Raw genomic sequence first — 19663 nt, 5'->3', positions numbered from 1 at the left:
GTTTAACCACGTTTAAATATTATCTGTTAATTGTTCAGCTCTGTTATGAAATTAGAGAAGCCAATACATTAAACATTAATATTTCCCATTATATGCAATTATAAATAACTCAATCCACTGGATTTACACTGGTTGTCCAAAGATTCAAGTAATATCAGCATTTTTGCTTTTATAAAGCAGAAAAGAAATCTCTATTTAAGATAAAAATAGATTTAAACATTACACTTTTTACATTCTGGCCAGATAGCCAAAAGGAGCTACACAGATTATAGCATGTGCACTCATGACAGTACAACTTCCAGACATCACTGGTAAAAGTATACAAGAAAACGCATATGTCACTAGAGGGAGATAAAGATCAAATCTAAATTCACTCTTTTGCCATCTACTTAACCACAAACTTCTCTCACGGTTCTCTTCCATAAGTAACCAGCATATTTTTTTTTTTTTTAAAGAGTAAAACATAGATGTTGACGTGAAAATTTATAGGTAAGAGGTAGTTAGCAAAATAAAGTACCTATAAAGAACTAATTTTCCAAACAGATTTTTCTGGAACAGATTTTCCCAATTTGTGAAAAACACATGCCTGACTTGAAAAGTGTCTGTACATGTAAAACATTAAATACTTCAAGATGCCTTACTCTAGAAATCACCAATGTGACAGTGATTCACCTATATTCACGGCAGTGTTTTAAACAAATGTCATGCTCATCTTGATTTATCTGAGAACAACACTGATCCACAAAACCCAAAATCAAGGCCTTTGCTTGCAATACAGTGCAGCTGTATATTTACGTAATATGAATAATCAAAACCCTTCAACTTTAAAAAGTCTTTAGGGGGTAATTTCCACTTCAAGTCTATTGAACAAGTTAGTGTACTAGAGGCGTGACCAGCAGGTCGAGGGAGGTGATCCTGTCCTTCTACTCAGCTCTTGTAAGACCCCACCTGGAGTACTGCATCCAGCTCTGGGGTCCCCAGTACAAGAGAGACATGGAGCTGTTGGAGCGAGTCCAGAGGAGGGCCACGAAGCTGACTGGAGGGATGGAGCACCTCTCCTGTGAGGACAGGCTGAGAGAGTTGGGATTGTTCAGCCTGGAGAAAAGGCGGCTCCAGGGAGATCTAATTGCGGCTTACCAGTACCTGAAGGGGCCTCCAGGAAAGCTGGTGAGGGACTGTTTATCAGGGAGTGTAGTGACAGGACAAGGGGGAATGGGTTTAAGCTGAAGGAGGGGAGATTTAGATTAGATGTTAGAAAGAAATTCTTTACTGTGAGGGTGGTGAGGCACTGGAACAGGTTGCCCAGAGAGACTGTGGACGCCCCATCCCTGGAAGTGTTCAAGGCCAGGTTGGATGGGGCTTTGGGCAACGTGGTCTAGTGGAGGGTGACCCTGCCCATGGCAGGGGGGTTGGAACTAGATGATCTTTAAGGTCCCTTCCAACCCAAACCATTCTATGATTCTATGCCTACACACTATTGACTCTTTTAATTAAAAGTTATATTGAAGGAGTAGAAACTTATAATGAAAATGTTTCAACAGAGTTTTCTAAATGAAAAATATTATCAGATACACTGTCACACACATACTATCACTGACATGGATAAAATTAGTACATTTGACAAATCACAAAGAATTTTCACCATATGCTGTTTTAAAATTAATATCAGTGTGATCAACAGTAGCACCTTGCTACTTATAATTCCAAAGGAAAAGCAATTCTGTAGAGTACAAAAAGACAGCTTCCCTTACATTAACAAAATGCTTAATGCTACAGCCAAGTTAAAGAAACACCACTGCCTTTTAGAACGTTCACTTTAGAATGGTAACTTAACTTCTTTTGCTAATGTTTGGTACGATTTATAGTATAGAAAACATCTTTATAGATATTTTCCAGATGTAACAACTAAAACATACAGATAACACACAATCAGGCATATATGTTACAAATATGCAACAAAAAAGGTAATTTTATTAAAAGCTTTTAACATTGTCAAAACAAATAAAAAAACCATAACTATGTAGCAAAATTCTGACCTAGTTAACAGGTGTCTTTTCCTAGCTGTTTTGAGGATGGGTAAGGTTCCAGAGGACTGTAAGGACATTGCTATGCTTATTCTTAAGCGGTGGGGGAGGAAGAGAAATAGAGGACTCTAGTCAGAGGACTACATATTAATCACTATCTTCTGTTCCCAGATAGTAATCATTGAACAAATAGTTTTAAGACACACACTTTGTCAACCTAGGTAAGAACACCCAAACCAGAAAACAGATTTGTCAAGAACAAATCATGTCAAATCAACAAAAATTCCTCCTTTGACAGAGCAAAGAGCCTCATGGAAAGGGAGAATTAGCAGATGTCTCACAGCATCTGTTGTAAAGAAGGCTTAAAAACCTTCAACTCTAAAACTACACTAAGGAGATCTCTAAATGGTTGGAAAGCCTGACTTGATACTTATCAGTGATTCATTATCAAACTTAGGATACAAATCACGTGGATTTCTGCAAGAGTCTATTCCAAATATTACTTACAAATATCAACAAGCTAAAAGAAGCTGTAAGGGTCACGGGAGATGGCATTAAAATTTAAAGCAACCTTGACAAAATGAAGTAGTGATTTGGAAAAAAATAGGGTGTAGTAAAAACAAATACGGAGTTCTGAACATACCACAGAAATCATCAACTATACAAACAGGCTAGAAGTGACTGGCTAGTAGGAGAGCTTCAGGATAGAACCTGGGGCACACAGTGAATTATACAATAAAGCACAGATCAACACATCACACCACTATAGAAAAGCCAAGTATTTTACTGGAAATATGTAAACAGGAGCACTACTGGGAAGTAAAATGAAGTAGCCTTCCACTCCACTCAGCAGTGGTAGGTCTCAGCTAGAGAACTGAGCCTACGTTTTGCATACTGCACATAAAGAGCAGCAACAAAAAAAGAGCCCACAAAACAACTTCCGAGAAAAGACTGAAGGGATCATAATCACTTAAGTCCATTGAAGAATTCTCTCACAGATACAATAATCTTAAAATATGGAAAAGATTGTCACTAATAGGAATGAATACACTCCCCACATTCTCTATCCATAGGACAAGGAGTAATGGATGTAAGTCACAGCAAGAGATTTAAAAACATTTAAGTAGTAGAACAGACTGGAGAAACTGAGAGTCTCCCTCCGCATCAGGCAGAGGCCTCCCAGATCCTCCTGAGCTCAGAGCGCACTTTCGCCTACACTTGTCTCTGCTTTGTAAGGCAAAATGAGAGGGCTACTAAGACCCTGCAAAGGGCAATCAGAGTTTATTATAGTGATGGTCTTTAAAAGTGCATTAGACTAAATATTGATAAGTATAAATTATATACACACATATATGTTTATATACAAACATATACATGTTTGTCCTTCTGAAGTTTTCACTCGGAGCATTTGTTCTGAGATCAGATTCATTCAGAAGCCCTATAATCTTATTTTACAAAAAAGAATGGAATTATTCCATATCAGTAAATTCCATAAAATAACTGTTTTACATATGCAATTAATGTTCTATCCACATGCCTTAGTCCAAAGTGGATACTCCTATTTCCAATGAACTTAAATATATTTGAACCATTAATGCCCAATAATACTTCAATGTCAATCTTCTTGACATTTTACTACATTTTGCAGTGAATTTTTATTTTCAGTAGATTGCCTTTTTTTATAAATTTACATAATGGCTTTCTTGCCTATGAGGCTGCCTGAGTTTTATCCACAGACATTAAAGCTAAGGGCAAAATTACAACTGTTTTCACAAGCAGGATTATATGCAAAGTTTAGAACTAAATGCTTGGATTTTGGCTCAAAAGAAATTAATTAACAATTTACAAAAAGTGCAAAATAAGTTGTGTGAAGAAGTCTTGTCCAAACACATACCATCAAGACTTCTTTCACTTGTATTATAAATTCCACTCTTCCTTGTCTAATCTAGAAAACTGAGTTTATTCCTATTGTCTGGTTTTTTTTATATACAGTAAATAATTCTGGATATAATTAAAAACTCTTACAGTATCAGCAGTAAAGCAACCGCCACTATCAACCAATTCCCAAATAGGCTTTTTACACTATTCACAAAAACAGCAATGTCTTGATTGGAATGTGCATTTTACTAGGTAAAAACTGATTGTTATTTTTCAGTTAGACTAGTGAAGAAACAGTCTCCTGCTACTGCCTTTTTTTCCTGCCAGTTAATAAAGAAAATTTGGTAATTTTTTCACAGTAAAATTTTCACTTTCTATAGTACTAGCTGAACTTTGAATAGAAATAAAAAACGGGTTCTTGACTTTTTAAATGGCATGTTTTCTTCTCTAAATGTCAATGAGCTTTATCAATATTAACTAATGTTCTCCCTGGTACAAAGAAATCCAAATGATGTCTCATTTAATTTTTTTATTTGAAAATGTAGATATCCCCAGAGATCTTATTTATCTCAACCATTCACTTCATACTAATGATAATTATGCAATATGTTTAAATACTGTTTCCTGAAGACATTTGCCATCAAGCTGATGCACATATTACTTCAGAAAAAATCTTCTAAACAGAATTAATTATACTTTCTCATTTGGCTGTATAATTTCCATGAAAACTGGTATCACTAGAGGGAAAACCATTTGGACTGCATTTGCTTTTCATGTATGAGAGATTCTGACCCAATATTTACAAGCCTCTCAGTATTAATTTTTACATTAATACCATTCCAGTAATCTTACAGTGATTTCAAATCAATTCCTCACTGCTGGTGAATTCATCATTAATTGTTTCAATTCTGTGGTGTCAGTCAACACACTCAACAAATGAAAACAGAGCAATAAAGTCTACCTTTATCACTTCACATAACTTCTTCCCAACAGCAAACCCCCCAAAAGATCAACAGAACTGGGTCAGATCAACACTTAGCAATATAGTTTATTTAGAAAATGTTATGAGGATAAATTTGGAAACAAACTTTAAGCTAGAACTGATTTAGAAAATAGAAAAAAACTCAGAATTATACACTGTGGATTTCATCATCCACAAATCTGAAAAACTTTCAGACACCTGAAAGTCAGTAACTATAAAGCCTAACAAAAAACAGGTCAAAAAGAGGCCTAGAGAAATGCCTATGTCAGTTTTCAGAGATGCAGTGAGCTACAGAAATGTTAGACATCTTTGAGATTCTCTGAACCCCAGAATAGCAAGTCTCAGTATTTCTGACAAACTGCAAAAACAGCAATTCTGGACAGTCATAATATCAAACCTCAACACTTCTGAACACCAAAAAAACATACTCTACTCTTCTCCATTCCTAGCTTTCCCCTCTTCCATTATTTTCATTCTTTGTTACTGTCAACTTTCTGAAAAAGAAGCTTGAAGAAGTCCAGCTTCCAACCCCAAAGTGTCTTTTTTGTCAATTTGATAAATATTTAGTTCAGAAACAACCTGAAAAATAAGCTTGTCCTTTAATACTGAGTACAGGTAAAGCACTTCCATGAAAAAGTCATAGAAGACTTCAGATACCATACACCTAATTCTGGAAGGGACACAGAGATTAAATGTAAGATAACTTTTCACATGCCTGCTCTTCCATCAAAGAAATAATTCCAAGAATTGCTATAAAAAGCCTACATCTCAATATCTTTACTTTATAGAAGGTGAAGATTATATTACATGTGTTTTTAAAATTCCCCTATAACAAAAACATTAATAGAAAAAGAATGTAAAAATGCCAGTAAAACCATAAACCCTCTCCTACCACACAAATCAAAGTTTTTAACAGTCCTTTATTGGTTATGGATTCTCAGGTGATCCCAATACATCATTCCACTAAGGCAGACCCACGTTTATTGCATGTCTTTCTGACTGGACAGAATCCTGCCGCGATTACTAACCTCTTATCTATTCAAAACTAAATTATGCAACTTGATCTATAAAGGGATACCATTTAATCAGACACTTCAAATATTACGACATGCCCTGACCACGCAGACAAGCACATAAAAGCAACACTCTGAGAGCTACAATTGTTATGGTTCATTTCAAGGCAGTTACTAATTAAACATGTGTTCTGGGACATGAATTTCTGGAGATTACTACTTGTTTTCTATGGCCCCCATTATTATTTAAGTGCTGTGAAATTGTCCTATCAGGATTGCATGTAACAATGTAGAGGTTCTTTAGACCAGGCAGCAATCTAAGCTTCCATAACATTATGAAAAGGTTTTTGACATTTTATCTGGACGTCCTATACACTTTCTACCCCAAAGACATTTCTGCAATAAAGCAACTGAAAAATAATAGCACCCAACTACTAAACTCATGTTTTTCCTCTACCAGATACAGTATGATATGCTCATTGTTTTACTTCAGACATAATGTGCTTTCACTATTAATAGTAAAGAATCTTATTAAACACATCACCAAATAAAAACTATGTTCAGCTAACAAAGTTTATGTTTTTTAGAAGACTGTTTTTAATGCACTGAAAGTTTTGGGTTTATACCTGTAGAAATGCCGTGCAAGTGACCTCTGAGCTCACACTTAAAATTGCATTTGGAACAGAGCACTCCGCAGTTGTTGTGTCTTTTAACCTAGGATTCCTTGCTGCAGTCAATCAGGTAGTAAGTCATAAAGCAATAAAACCATTGTTTAAAATAAGTAATATTTGAATTCTCATTCTGGTCTAGGAAACGTTCTATCTGGTATATCAAAGTATCTGATGAGAAGTATGTCAGTATTGCTCCCCTCTTGTTTTGTTTTTTTAAATCTTTCTGAAAAAGTGGCAAACTATATAAACTGTGATTTGATAGTTTAAGTTTGGTGTCTGTACTTCACATACATTCTCCAATATGACTGACAATTATAAAATACAAGAAAATCAGTGATTTGCAACTAGAACTCCAGAAATCAACTGCCAAAGAGGAGAAAGACATTATTCTCACAGAGCTATGCGTAGATGAACTGTGCTGGCAGAACACAGGAAAATCAAGGGAAGCGATCAGCAAGACTGCAGGACAGTAAAACTGCATAAAATTTGCAGAATACTGGATGATAGCTTTAATAATAAATTAGAGAAGTGACTACAACAAATGGTCAGAAGGGACTAGCACAGAAATAGCAAGCAAAGAGTGGAATGCTGTTTTCCTTATGAAGCCCTTGGCATTACAGTGTATTAATTTGGTTACTTTGCTGAAAAACACACATCCCTTTTCCTTGCCCATCAACTTCTGTTATCTTCCCTCAAATATTTAGTGATATCTTCTGGGCACCAAAATACAGGGTGTTAAAGAAAAAAACAGACTGTAGCCTCAACACTTAATTGTAGTCTCAACACTCCATTTGGATACCAGCTAATACTACACGTGCTTCATAATATATTTCAAAGTACTTCAGATAACCCAAATCTCATTTCCTAACTTTGAAATATTAAATGTACTTACCCTGGGGAGATTAAATGAATAGCTACCAGCTCCACCCAACAAGCATATTTACTGGGTATCTGAAATCCAAGGACATTGCTGACTCTTCCTGGATTGTAATGGTTGTTAAGAACTTTCAAAGCGAACAAGACTCCTGCAAACAAGAAATCATCACATAGAGAAGTACTTGTGTTCAAATAATAAAGAAATGCAGACAACTACTGAAATTGAAGTATCATGCAGTTTCACAGCATCATGAAGCATACTGTTGCATGCCAGAACAACAGTTCTAAGCTGTTTTTTCAGTGACTTAAGATAAAAAAATTACCTATTTGTATAGCAGCCAATTCTAAGTTGCTTTTTAATATGCCTGCTCATTGTAGCTATTCAGCTATTCAAAGCAATATAAACATAACTTAAAAATGTGAGTTCTAGTTGAAATAATTGACAAAATTATTGAACTCCAAAAAAGTGTTCCATGAGTTGAGAAAAGCCATTACTGAAAACATGACAACTAGATGCATGTGAAGCTCAACGGTAGGCTCAAATTCTGAATTAATGGAAAATCATCTTACATATGCTCCAGAATCACTTGTTTCTGAAAAAAAGTAGATAAATCATCTTTAATTATAATAATCATTCATTTCTAATTGACAGCAACTGTTTTATCATGCAAGCAATAGTCAATATGACAGAATGAATTCACATAACTTATTGGAACTTTCAAAATGTTTTTGAAAAAGTTCTCAAGAGAAAGCTCACACAGTTGTTTCCAAAAATCTGAAAAATCAACAAATAAATGTTTTGACATGGAAAAGAGTTGAACATCAACAGACAGACTAAAAACATGAAAAGTGTTTCCCTCCCCTTCTACCACCACAGAAAACAAGGGACAGCGAAATGCCTTCATCTATCCATTGATGTAAATATTGTTATTCTAAGATCAAATATAAACAGGAATGTGTTTGCACATACACAAATGCTCACACTATTTACTGCTGATAAATCTGGACTTAGTCAGAAACTACAGATTTACTAAAGGAGAGAAACATGCGATAGCAGCAACGTAGTTTAGGAGTCACCTCCATTCAATCCACCCTTGCTCACAAGAATCCTGTTTGTACAGCTTCAACTTTTTAAGTTATTATTTTTTTAAAGGTTTAAGTGTCCATTGGAACTGCCTGACCTGGTATGTTATCAGGTTCCATCCAGGGGGACAAGAGGCAGGTCTGTTTCATCCATTTAGAACAAAATAAAATAATTAAAAAATACAGGCACCCTAAAACTCTTAAAACCTGGTAAAGCGAAGGGGTCATGAATACACATACATATTGGCTCTTAAAGAACATTATCAGGAAAATACTCCTGTTTTCTTCAACAGCTGTTCCATATACATACTACTTGTCCCAATTGAAGAGAAATTACCTATGCTGAAGGTCATGTTGAGAATGTTGAAGGTTTAGAAAGATCAACTATGGATACTAACTCTGTCATACCTACTTTAATTTGCTGCCTGAATAATGGTCAAATTCACATGCACATCAGCTGCAGTCCCACATTTCCAAGCTTGAAATACTCAAAAGACGCTGCAGAATGTAAGTCACATCAGGACAGGTTGCAATATTCAATGCTAGATCTGAACTATCTTGCAGAACATGTAAGTTAAAATCCAATTAGGTAATCCCTAAATTGACAAAAAGGTTGACTTTGTCCTGCATATAAATGACTTAGTAGATTACAGGCTTAGTCCCACACTCTTTTTAGTTCACTAAAAAATCCAAAATATATGCTCCGACCAATACGTTGAAGTATATATATGCTCCGACCAATATGTCGAGTATGGCTGACAGGAGTCTCTCGTAAGGAATGAAATGGGGACCCAATCTGGCCCATCACCAACGTTTGCTCTGCCTGCCAGCACCGCTGCTGTTCAGTAACTTGGTCTCTTTTGCCATAAAGCTGCATCACCTGGAAAATCATATCACTAAATCTAACTTCCCTTCTTTTTGTTCAAGGAAAGGGACATGTAAGTTGCTATATGGCTAAGTAAGAAGCTGGAGACTAATCCGGTGAAAAAGTCTTATAATGAAATCTCAACATTAACCAATTATATGGTAGTATTATAGGCCCAGTTAAGAGTATAAAGAAGTTTCATCATAAATTCTTGAAATATTCACCCTTCTCATTCCTACTAAGAACTGGGTTGATATTTAGCTATTTTAAGGTATGGACTGATAGGAAAAACCTCCCACGGATGGTGCATTATGTAAGTGAATACCAAAAAGGGATACTTCTTCCCAACTTCTAGGGGTCTCAACTTCTCATCCTACAGTCTAGGATGATACAAGAAAAGAGGTTCAAAAAGATGCTGGATGGCAGCACCTCTCAGTTGTTCATATTACAGAGCACATTTCCCCCACAAATCACTCAGCAATAGTTGGGAGTATTGTATAAAAGCTAACCCTATAAAGTCCAGCTAAGACTGGACCATTTTACTACTAATAATATTCAGTAGGGTTCTGCAGTCATTTAGGTAGCAACAAGAATGAGATGTTCAGCAAAGGAAGGGTATCGAAAGGGAAGAGGGAGCGAGGCAGGCGGCAACCTGCCCAGTAGGGGCCCAGTCCCCACACTCCTTGAGCAAAGCACCCAGGGCAGCTGGTGATGGCAAGCGGGGTTGCCAGGAGCCCAGATCACCAGGCACATCCTCCTAACAGAGCAGGCCCAAAGAAAGTCAGGAAGTTAAGTCAAGGCCCAGGTCAGAGAAGCACATGGCCGGGCATAGATGCAATGTAGCTCAGACAGGAACAACTAGAGGGCTTGAGCTTAAAAGTAGCTGCTGGGAATGGGGAAAAAGGCCCCTGGTGTAGCTTCTCTCAGCTGTCTCACACAGATCTTATCCCACTAGTCTGAGGTGGGTCACAGCTGCCCCATATCAGAGCTGGCCTTCAGCACAGGCAGCCAGATTCCACAGGGGAAGAGGTTGCACTCAGGGCCCCTACAGCCAGCCACCATAAAGACCAATATTAGAACTGGGCATGTCTCATAGTGGGTGACCAGAGAATATCTGAAGCTCCAAATGAGCAACTACTAGGATGTTACAACTAGTATCAACTCGAATACCATAAGGAACTCTCAGAAGTGTTGAAGCACCTTTCTCAGAGGTTGAAAAGGAGGGTTTGCCTTCTAATGCTAGGTCTCAATGACAGCATGAGTACAGCATGTACCCAAAGTACATGCTTTAAATTAAAAAACAGGTTAACTTTACTGACATAACAACCACATACATGCATATGGATGTACACCTATCCATTTTCTGCATTTAAATATTGCTATATACTACCTATAAATATTAATTTTACAGATGTAAACTGGACTATGTGCCTTACCTGAAAAACCTACAGCACAATTCCTTTCATACAAAGGATCATCCAGAATTTTCACAAGCATGAATTCCAGCACCATATAAACAACTCCAATCAGCACTGAAAATACTGCAATTATGTATGCAAACCATATGCTCTTAAGCTTTTTTTCCAGCATTATCCCCTTCCAAAGCATGGAAATCATGTTATAATATAAATGCCAGTCATCTGCATGGTGGACAGGAGAAAGCAGTAAACGCTGCCAGTTCTTTCTGTAGAAGCCTTCATGTACACTGATACACACTTCATGCAGTGGGCTCACAGGATTCAGAAAGAGAAAAATATTCAGTGCAAGTACGCCCAGGGTTACAGAAGGAATGTTCTGGAGTCCAACTTGAGAAATTTGATAAAGCAGCAAAAGGAGTCCAGCATTGACTCTCCCCTGCCTTCGGTGCATTATTACTTATTAAAAAAAGTGAAGATTATTCCAACTTCTAGTCTTTTGTTCAAATTCAAAACCATACAAGTTTTGGAAATTCTGAAAGAAAAAAAAAGATAACTGCATTATTATACACATACAGGGATGTTTTCAAGCTCATCACTTTTTTTTTTTTAAAACACAGCAAATTCTTCAAGCTAATCAGCTGATACCTCTTTTTTAAATCCGAACAAAAATTCAAGTGAGAAAAAAAAAAAAATCACAATTTTTAAACTGGCATAACGTACAAATAAAAGGGATTTATATAGATAATCCAGACAAGCATTGTGAGAAAAAGGAACCTGCAACGTCTCTCTCATGTCCCTGGACAGGCTTTACTTCATCTATAAAATTCCTGGGTGTTCTAGATACCTTCTCATTAATATCCTGATTCACAACTACTAAAATTTAAGGAAGCAAACTAATTAAAAATATTTCTCTAGACTTTCAGGTTTCAGACTTCCCATCTTTGCCACATACATACTTTTTTTTCATGACCATTTTTCCAACTTTTACAAATATTCAATGCAAGCTAAGAATGAAAATTAAAACTTATTTTTCAAGAAGTAACAGAGATACAGCTAAGTACTCCTAAATGTAAGCTTTGAAAATTGTTCTTGCTATCCCAATGACTAGAATTCAAAGTTTAGTTTAAAAGAATGCAATGGAGGAAAAAAAACTGTAGGAGGAAAGCATCTACAAAAACAGCACATAAAATTTCCAGATCGTTATAGCAAAATATTCATCTCTGCCCTAATCATGCCAGATAAAGTAGAGGATGAAAAAGGGCTATAAAAGTTCTAGATCTAGCTAGAAATAGGGTTACTACAACAGAAACTGAAAAAGGGAATCAAGCTAACCTGTGCAAGCTTATAAAGAGAGGAAGGAGGGAGCTACAGTGGAGAACACAGCACAAGGTGACATGGAGTTTCTAGAAAGTGGAACCACCTGCAGAAGACAGGAAGAGACACTGAATTTGAAGTAGCTTCTGAGGGCCACCTCAACTTGGCCAGAGCTATTTTTAGTTCTCAAAACTGTGCAACATGGCATAAAAATAGCACGGCCACTCTTCTCCACCTCTAGTATGCCAGTTCTTTGCTAAACTATTCAAGATACACAATATATTATTTCACATCTAAGTATCAATTATGCAGAGCCAGCAAAATACACTTACTCATCAAAACTTTGCTATCAAGTTTCAAATGAAACTTTCTGAAATATCTAGATATATACAAAATTCTCATCTCAACATCCCATTCACCTCCTTTTCCATTATATAATAAAATAGTTAGAATCATTTGTTAATACGCTAACTTTTTATTTAGTTTAAATTTCTTTCCAATTCATTGCAAATACTTCCTCTGTAAACATTTTTATTAGATAAACAACAATAATTCTTCTGGAGCACAACAGGAAAAAATGACACCTTTATAAGGAGAAAAGAACAACAGCTCAAGATGCAGAGTTCAACATTCCATGTTATGTCTGTTAGGATTTACTACATTGCACATTTCTACAGACCATTGATATGCCTGCAAACACTTTACTAAGCATTTTTCTTTAGGTATTCAGAGTATCATTAATAATTTGATTGGGTTGCACTGCACAAAGTGAACACATGGAAAAGAAAGAAATCACCTCTGAATGATGTTATCCTGTAACAGCAAAAGGAACTATGAAACCTGCACAGGGCTGAACATCAGAGATCATCTAGGGGCCAGCCTACCTCCTCTATTTAGATCTGAGAGCAGCATATACCTCCATGCTAGTTCACACACATAACTATAAGAAGTAGCATTAATTAATCAAATTAAGTTATTCTAGTCTCTTTAAATTGCATTTATGCTTATTATAGAACTTTAAGAGAAGAAAAAAAACCCTGCTAGCATCCTCAAGACAACTGCAGTAGAACAGAATGCAAGGAAATTATTTGCTACATTAAAAGGGAATTCACTGCATTTTTTCCCATGGTCTAATCTCTTACATAGCAGAGATGCTACATAACATCTAAGTCTTGCCCAAAACATAGTGTAAACAACAGAAACATGCTTTATACTACGCCTCTTGAACATATAACTAACTAAAATGGTGCCTTTAAAAAACAGTTTCTAATCCTCACAATTTAACTACAGAGATCACAGCTGTAGTCCCTACAAAATTCAAATGAGCTAAAACTTAAAATGTAAATTGATTGTTGCAGACCACAATGAACATTGTCAGCCTTTTGACTTTTTAATGTCAATGTTACAAAAAAAATACTTAGATAACCAAAGTTTACTCAATGTCGTTCTTTTTCCACGCTACATGCTCTGATACCAGGTATATAAAATTGTTCTTATATACACCTGCTCAAACTTCTGATTGTCCTCATATCACTGCGCAGCTACATTTTTTTCCCCACCACAAAACAGTTGACATAAAAACTGTTAGAATTTAAGTTAGCATCCTTTAAACCCAAGTTACGTGGAAACTCCAAAAATCTTGCCATACCACATTGTTCAAATTGCCAAATACTACAGTCTTACTTTTTAAAGTGCCCCCTCCCCCCTTTTGCTACTCTAATTCTCAATTTAAACACTTTTAACATACATGCACCTAGCAAAAGAAACTCTCATGCAGCTCATATCTGTACAATAATCATGTAACATGACTGAGAATGGTTTATGCCATGATTACAGTAGTGCTATGTATTATAATTCATTCCCATTATTGGGAGCAATAAAAAAAATGTCAGCCAAGAACCATTATGTGTTTGATTATAAAGGAAAAAGATATAAGAAATCAGTAGTTTGAGAGCCTTCTGGAATGCAACTAAATTCAAATATGTAGGGCTTTCAACTGTTTGAACATTCTTCCTCAGCCTCTACTGTGTTTATTAAAAGTCTAACGAGACTTGAAACAATGAAGCACTTTTTCTTTTTTGAAAACATGCCACCCACTTCAAAATGTACAAATTTCCAAAAGAGACTTGAAATGGACATTTGTCTTGCTTCTAGGCTGCCACGTGTATGCATTTTTGTCACCTACTCAAGATAAATGTCTGAACTAAACATTCTCGGAATTTGTTTGTTTGTTTTGTACTAAGCAAGCGCAAAGCAGTTAAACTTTTACTGTGACAACCTCCCTTGCTCACTTGGCAACCATAAAATATTATGACTTAATATTACTGAAAACTCATGTAATAAAGTAAATATTTTAGTAAATACAAGTTGAAATGAAACATTATACTGTCTTTTCGTATGGCTGTAATTTGAAGTTAGAAGAAAAGAATCTCCCTGAATCCTTGCTCCCCCAAAACAGACAGAACTACCCTGAAATTTTGTTTATGTGAGTCAAAATCCAACCCATTGCCCTTCTGCTTAAAAAAAAAAAAAAAATTAAAAAACCCACTGTGACATAAAAATAGATTTTTATGACTGGACAGAGACATACAACATCTCATTCCTACTGAGGGTGAATGCAGCCGTGACCTCCAGATTTTGCTGTTATCTGCACAGCACATCCTGATCTTCAGATCTGTCACCAACTTTCTCCCTATATCTGCTTTGTTCTTCTCATTGCTTTGCAAAAATGATTCGTAACAGAGGCACTTTATGTGCATGGTATAACTCTTCACTGACAGAAAAAAATCCCAGGGTTACTCTTTCAGTTCAGGAGTATGATTTTGAAGTGAATTTCTCTATTACCCCCACTGACTTCACATTGTGGAGTGGCCTGAGTGTGCATGAACTAGTCTCTTCAGAAGAGACTAAACCAGGAGATGTGTTCCAGGAAAGAACCCAGTGGACTCCAAAAATATTGGGCATTCAGCCTACATATCCAGATTAGAGCTAGACCAATGTATAAAACACTTGCCATGTGTAAAGGGTGAGTATCAGATCCTGAGCATAAACCATTTCACGCTACAGATAAGCCTCAACAGGCCCACGCTACTTGTCTATGAAGATATGGTCTCAGGGTATAAAGATCTACCCCAGTCAAGAATGAAACAGAAACAGTGTTTTTAGGGCAAGAGTCCTACAAAGGAACCAGAAGCAAACTGTAAACCCGTTTACTATTGCCCTCAAACTTTGGAGCAGGGGGGAAGGCAGGCATAACAGAAAAACAAACATTGCAAGGAAAAACTCAAAAATTTGAAACATAATGAATCATCCTGTTTATATTTAATGTGTATGCAAGGAGAAGGTCAACCACAAGCTGTCAGTTATAATAAGCTTTGAAACATCTAGTCATTTGCACAGTTTATAACAAAAGACAAGGTTTTGACATAATTATAAAAGTAATTACTTTATAAAGAATGACTTTTGGATTAATCAAATGTGCCTTTAAAGGGCATAATGTGCTTTTATTGACAAAGGAATACTGAACTTTGAACTGAAAAAACATAACAATTTCAGAATTTGGTTTGTGAAGTCATAAATTATTTTGAAACATTTGTATTACAGATGTAAGTCAGTAGCTGTCTTGCTGAAAGAAAACAATACGAAGTTAAATACCAACAAAAATGACTGCACAGAAGGCTACAAAGTCTTTTAATTTTATTTTAAATGTCTTTCAAAGTTTTCTGTGAGAATAAGGAAGTTCCTCTGCCTCTTATGTTTGCTTCAGCATGAAAACTGAAAATGTTTTAGTTCCTTTATCCTCTTAAGTACTACTAAAAAGAAGCCCTTCACAAAATAAGCTTTTAAGCTAACAGCATAAAACTGAAAATTGTGTTCTGAAGGGTGTGGCAACTACAGGCCAAGAACACTTTTGGACACCTTATCTCACAATAAATGAGACAGCTTTCAGAGGAAAGAACAGATAAGGTCCAATTTCAGAAATTCTGTTTTTAGGGTATCTCATATTCTACCTCACTGAGACAGACCTGAGACACTAAGCATTTAGGCTTTTAATTGCCTCAGTTTGACTACTGCTATTTAATCTAAAAAGAAAAATACTTAAACCCTGCAACTGTCCATCCTGCACTTAAAATAGTTATTCAAATTGTTTCATAATAATTATTAACTTTCAATATCACTGGAAGCCCTGCCAATTTTGGACTCATGTTTTCATTCACAAGAAATAAATTGATATTCTATTCTCTGTCATCATTTGAGACTACTGATGTTATCTCTAAAACACGCTTAACATAACTCTATTTTATCTGTCTGCCTTCATTTCCTACGTAGCACCCACTTCTAATTAAAAGTCTTCAAATTATTCTGTCGGCTACAATGACACCGAAGTCATGGCAAGCAACACTTCCTTGTGCCATGCAAGGACACAGCACGTAGAACCAACAAGCTTCTTAAAGCCAGTCTCAGGGAGATATACACCTGAAAGTTTTAATTCTAGCAGAAGTCAGTCTGCCCAAACAGTCCTTTGGTTGTAAGGAGCTACTCCACCACCACGTACAGCTAGAATCAGCTGCACATTTGCTCTGTCAGAACCTTCCCTCAGAGCCAACAAAGTTGGCTAAGCACGGACTAGAAGAGTTATCCTGGAAATTACATTATGCATTTCAGACACCAGCTTGACCCTCAAGCTGATATGACGCATTGCAGGCAATTTATAGATTGGGCATTATACAGCAGTGACTAAAGCAACCAGAATCTGAACAAAAACAGTGATCTCAAGTTGCAAGAAAAATAGATGCTAGAAGTTAAAAAAGCTAAAAAAATCCTGTAGTAGCAATATAAGAAAGATTATTTGATGCAACAAAGTCTTCAAAACCTCTTCAGTTTGTGAAAAATTAGAACAACAATTACTGAAAACTTCTTTACATTGTGATCCAGGAAATTATTGAAAACATATTAATTCATAATCTACCACTAAACTCATTCCTTCCTGATCTTCCAGTTTCTCCATTATCTTTGGTAGGCAACAACTATGAAGTGGTTTGTTCACATGTCTCAAAACCAAGGCCTCATGTATAGTGTAGAGGATTTACTTGTAGCACATATACTACTGATAGTTCCTATTTCCTCCTCTGGAGACAAAGATCACACCAGTCTTCTCATAGTGCAATACAAATCAGCTCCTGAAATGGAACAACCTAATAAAAATCCTTTTCATGGTTATAACTTAGAGTCAAGAAGCTGGTAACAAATACACTGTCAAAAGGAGTAGGCTTGCTTACGTAAGTTTTATGTAATAGAAATTTTGCTGCAATTGCCAAGTCAGGAAGTGATTTTAGTGTAAAAAGAGACAGAAAAAGCAGGAATCTTTATAGATTTTTATAATTTACACTTATGAAAGCCTACATTTTAGCAACTCTCCTTAGAAATTACTAAATTTTCCTTCATTTAAAAAAAAATTGTTCAGGATCTATACAGAAGCCACAACAGCAATGTGCTACCACTGCTATTTTTTGTTAGAAACCCTAAAAGCAACACAGACATAGTTTTCTCTACCTCTAAATTTATGTGCCACATATAATCAAACAGATAAAGAATTTTTGACCAAGCTAGAAAGAAGAAGATGATGTCAATAGATATTTTCTTTCTTTGAAGCATCAGCTGTTGCTGAACCTCTCTGGTCAGTTAGTCAGAATTACTTTATCATACTTTGAGGGGAGAAACTGGACATATTAAGTCCCTTGCTAGTTTTGTAGAAGAAAAGGGACATGGAAAGGTTTGATAAATATTCTTACTATCCCCATCTCATAACAGACAGCAGTTAGTAACTGCCTCAAAATGCTAGGACACATCTACACATAATTCAAGTTAGAGAAGAAAAACAATAATAAATATTTATAGTTACATCACTCTATTGGTGAAAGTGAGGGGATGGCACAGTTTAAAAAATAAAGATACATCAGAACAACAGTGGACTTCAGATTAGGCCACAGTTTTAATTTCACAGATGTTTAATGTCAGGGGAGATGGGGGGGTTTTTTGGGGGGGGGGTGTGGTGTTTGTTTTTTTTTTTAAATTGACTGCAATACTTAAGAGTTGTATAATCCTAAAACTAGGCAATTATACCAGAATAGCATCCTCTATCTCAAGAATTTTGTAATATAATTAAAATGAAACAGCCAATGTTTCCCTGACAAATTCAGAAGTGTGAATAAGAAGGGCTCTTACATGTTTAGCATTCCTTTGTTCATGTTTCTTCCAGGGAAAATTTGTCTGCAGTTTGTAGGAGAAAGGAAGGACAGGAAGCTTACTTTCTAATGAAATTGATTTGCAGTAATATTGGTTAAATATACAAATAATTCAGAAATATACACTTTCTACTATTAGTGTTAACTCTTGTAAAAAGACTTCCAATCTCTTTGAATTAACAAAACGCAGCTCCGGGAAGATCATCACTGCACTATCTCAGGAAATTAAACCAACACAGGTATCGTTAAATACATTTGATAAACACCTGAATTACTTAAACTCAGTATTTACACAAACATAAGAAAGTTTACCAAATAAAGCTGAGGTACATTTGTCACTGCTTCTCCTTTGATACAGGTGCAAGTTATTTACAGGTTTTGGGGTGGGGTTTTTTTACCATTTTAACAAGGAAAGAAAGAGATATAGCTCTGGTAGACTTAAAAAACCGCCACAGCTGATTATTTACATAATCTGTAAAAAAAACCGCTGAAGGGAAACAGAGTAAAGAAATAAATAACAATGGAGTTAATACGCAGTGCATATTAAGGTGTCACTGCATTTAAAATGATTTTGCTACAGTTTCCTGATAAGACAGGCGTATCTGGGGTTTAGACCTTGGGAACCAGCACTGCCACATCCCTACTGCTTTTCACGTGACACAGACACTGCTTCCTTCTACCATCTCAAAGTATTGGCAAGAACAGAGTCCTACACAAAAGAGGGTGGAGGAATACCAAAAGTTATTAGAGTGTAAAATATTAGGTATTTTTGCGATTTCTGAGACTCACTTCATTTCCATAAACTTCCCTCCGCTTCCAGCGGCCTGTGACGGGCTAGGCTCGGCGGAAGGCAACTTACTAGCAGCCAGCTCCAGAGAGCTAACGGCTTCAGGGAAAGCCTTGCCCAGCACAGAAGCCTCTAAAGCGCTTTCGTTTCGCTGTACCGGACAGCCGCGGGCACAGGAGGGCGGCGGCTCCTCAGACACGACACCCAGGCCCGGACTGCGCCTTCGCGCCCGCCTCGCCTCACGCCCTCCACCGGAGAGGAGCGGGCGCCGCACGCCGGGGCCCTCACACCGCCCCGCAAGACACCACCGCCTCTGCCAGCCCAAGCCCTGCCAACCCCGCAGCGGGCCCAGCCGGGACGGGCTACGGGAGCGGGGGGGGGGGGGGGGAGGGAAGGCTACGCCACTGGGAGGAGGCAGCAGGTCGCGGCGGAGCCGCCTCCCGCTCCCCGCGCGGCGGCGGGCCAGGGCTCCAGCAGCGGCGGCGGCGGCGCTCGCCCCCTCCCCGC

General features: G+C 37.0%; 1 protein-coding gene across 7 annotated transcripts in view; it reads right to left on the bottom strand.

Annotated features, from left to right (window-relative positions):
* The window catches only part of RHBDD1 (rhomboid domain containing 1), a 48464-nt gene that overhangs the window by 28695 nt on the left and 106 nt on the right, over positions 1-19663 (bottom strand). The window contains exons 2-6 of one of the 7 annotated variants that reach the window (XM_075761040.1): positions 18350-18394; positions 12597-12708; positions 12143-12230; positions 10829-11342; positions 7461-7593 (exon numbers count right to left, since the gene is read on the bottom strand). In XM_075761040.1, coding sequence (XP_075617155.1) covers positions 7461-7593; positions 10829-11261 — 566 coding nt within the window. In that variant the 5' untranslated portion in view covers positions 11262-11342; positions 12143-12230; positions 12597-12708; positions 18350-18394. Of the gene's footprint in view, positions 1-7460; positions 7594-10828; positions 11343-12142; positions 12231-12596; positions 12709-18349; positions 18395-19158; positions 19567-19663 lie in introns of those variants that run through there. The other 6 variants (XM_075761035.1, XM_075761038.1, XM_075761034.1 and 3 more) reach the window with 6 other exon arrangements.

This window comes from Balearica regulorum, chromosome 9 (genome assembly GCF_011004875.1).
Source record: "Balearica regulorum gibbericeps isolate bBalReg1 chromosome 9, bBalReg1.pri, whole genome shotgun sequence".
Taxonomy (NCBI): Eukaryota; Metazoa; Chordata; class Aves; order Gruiformes; family Gruidae; genus Balearica; species Balearica regulorum.
This window is presented reverse-complemented; position numbering and strand designations above follow the sequence as displayed.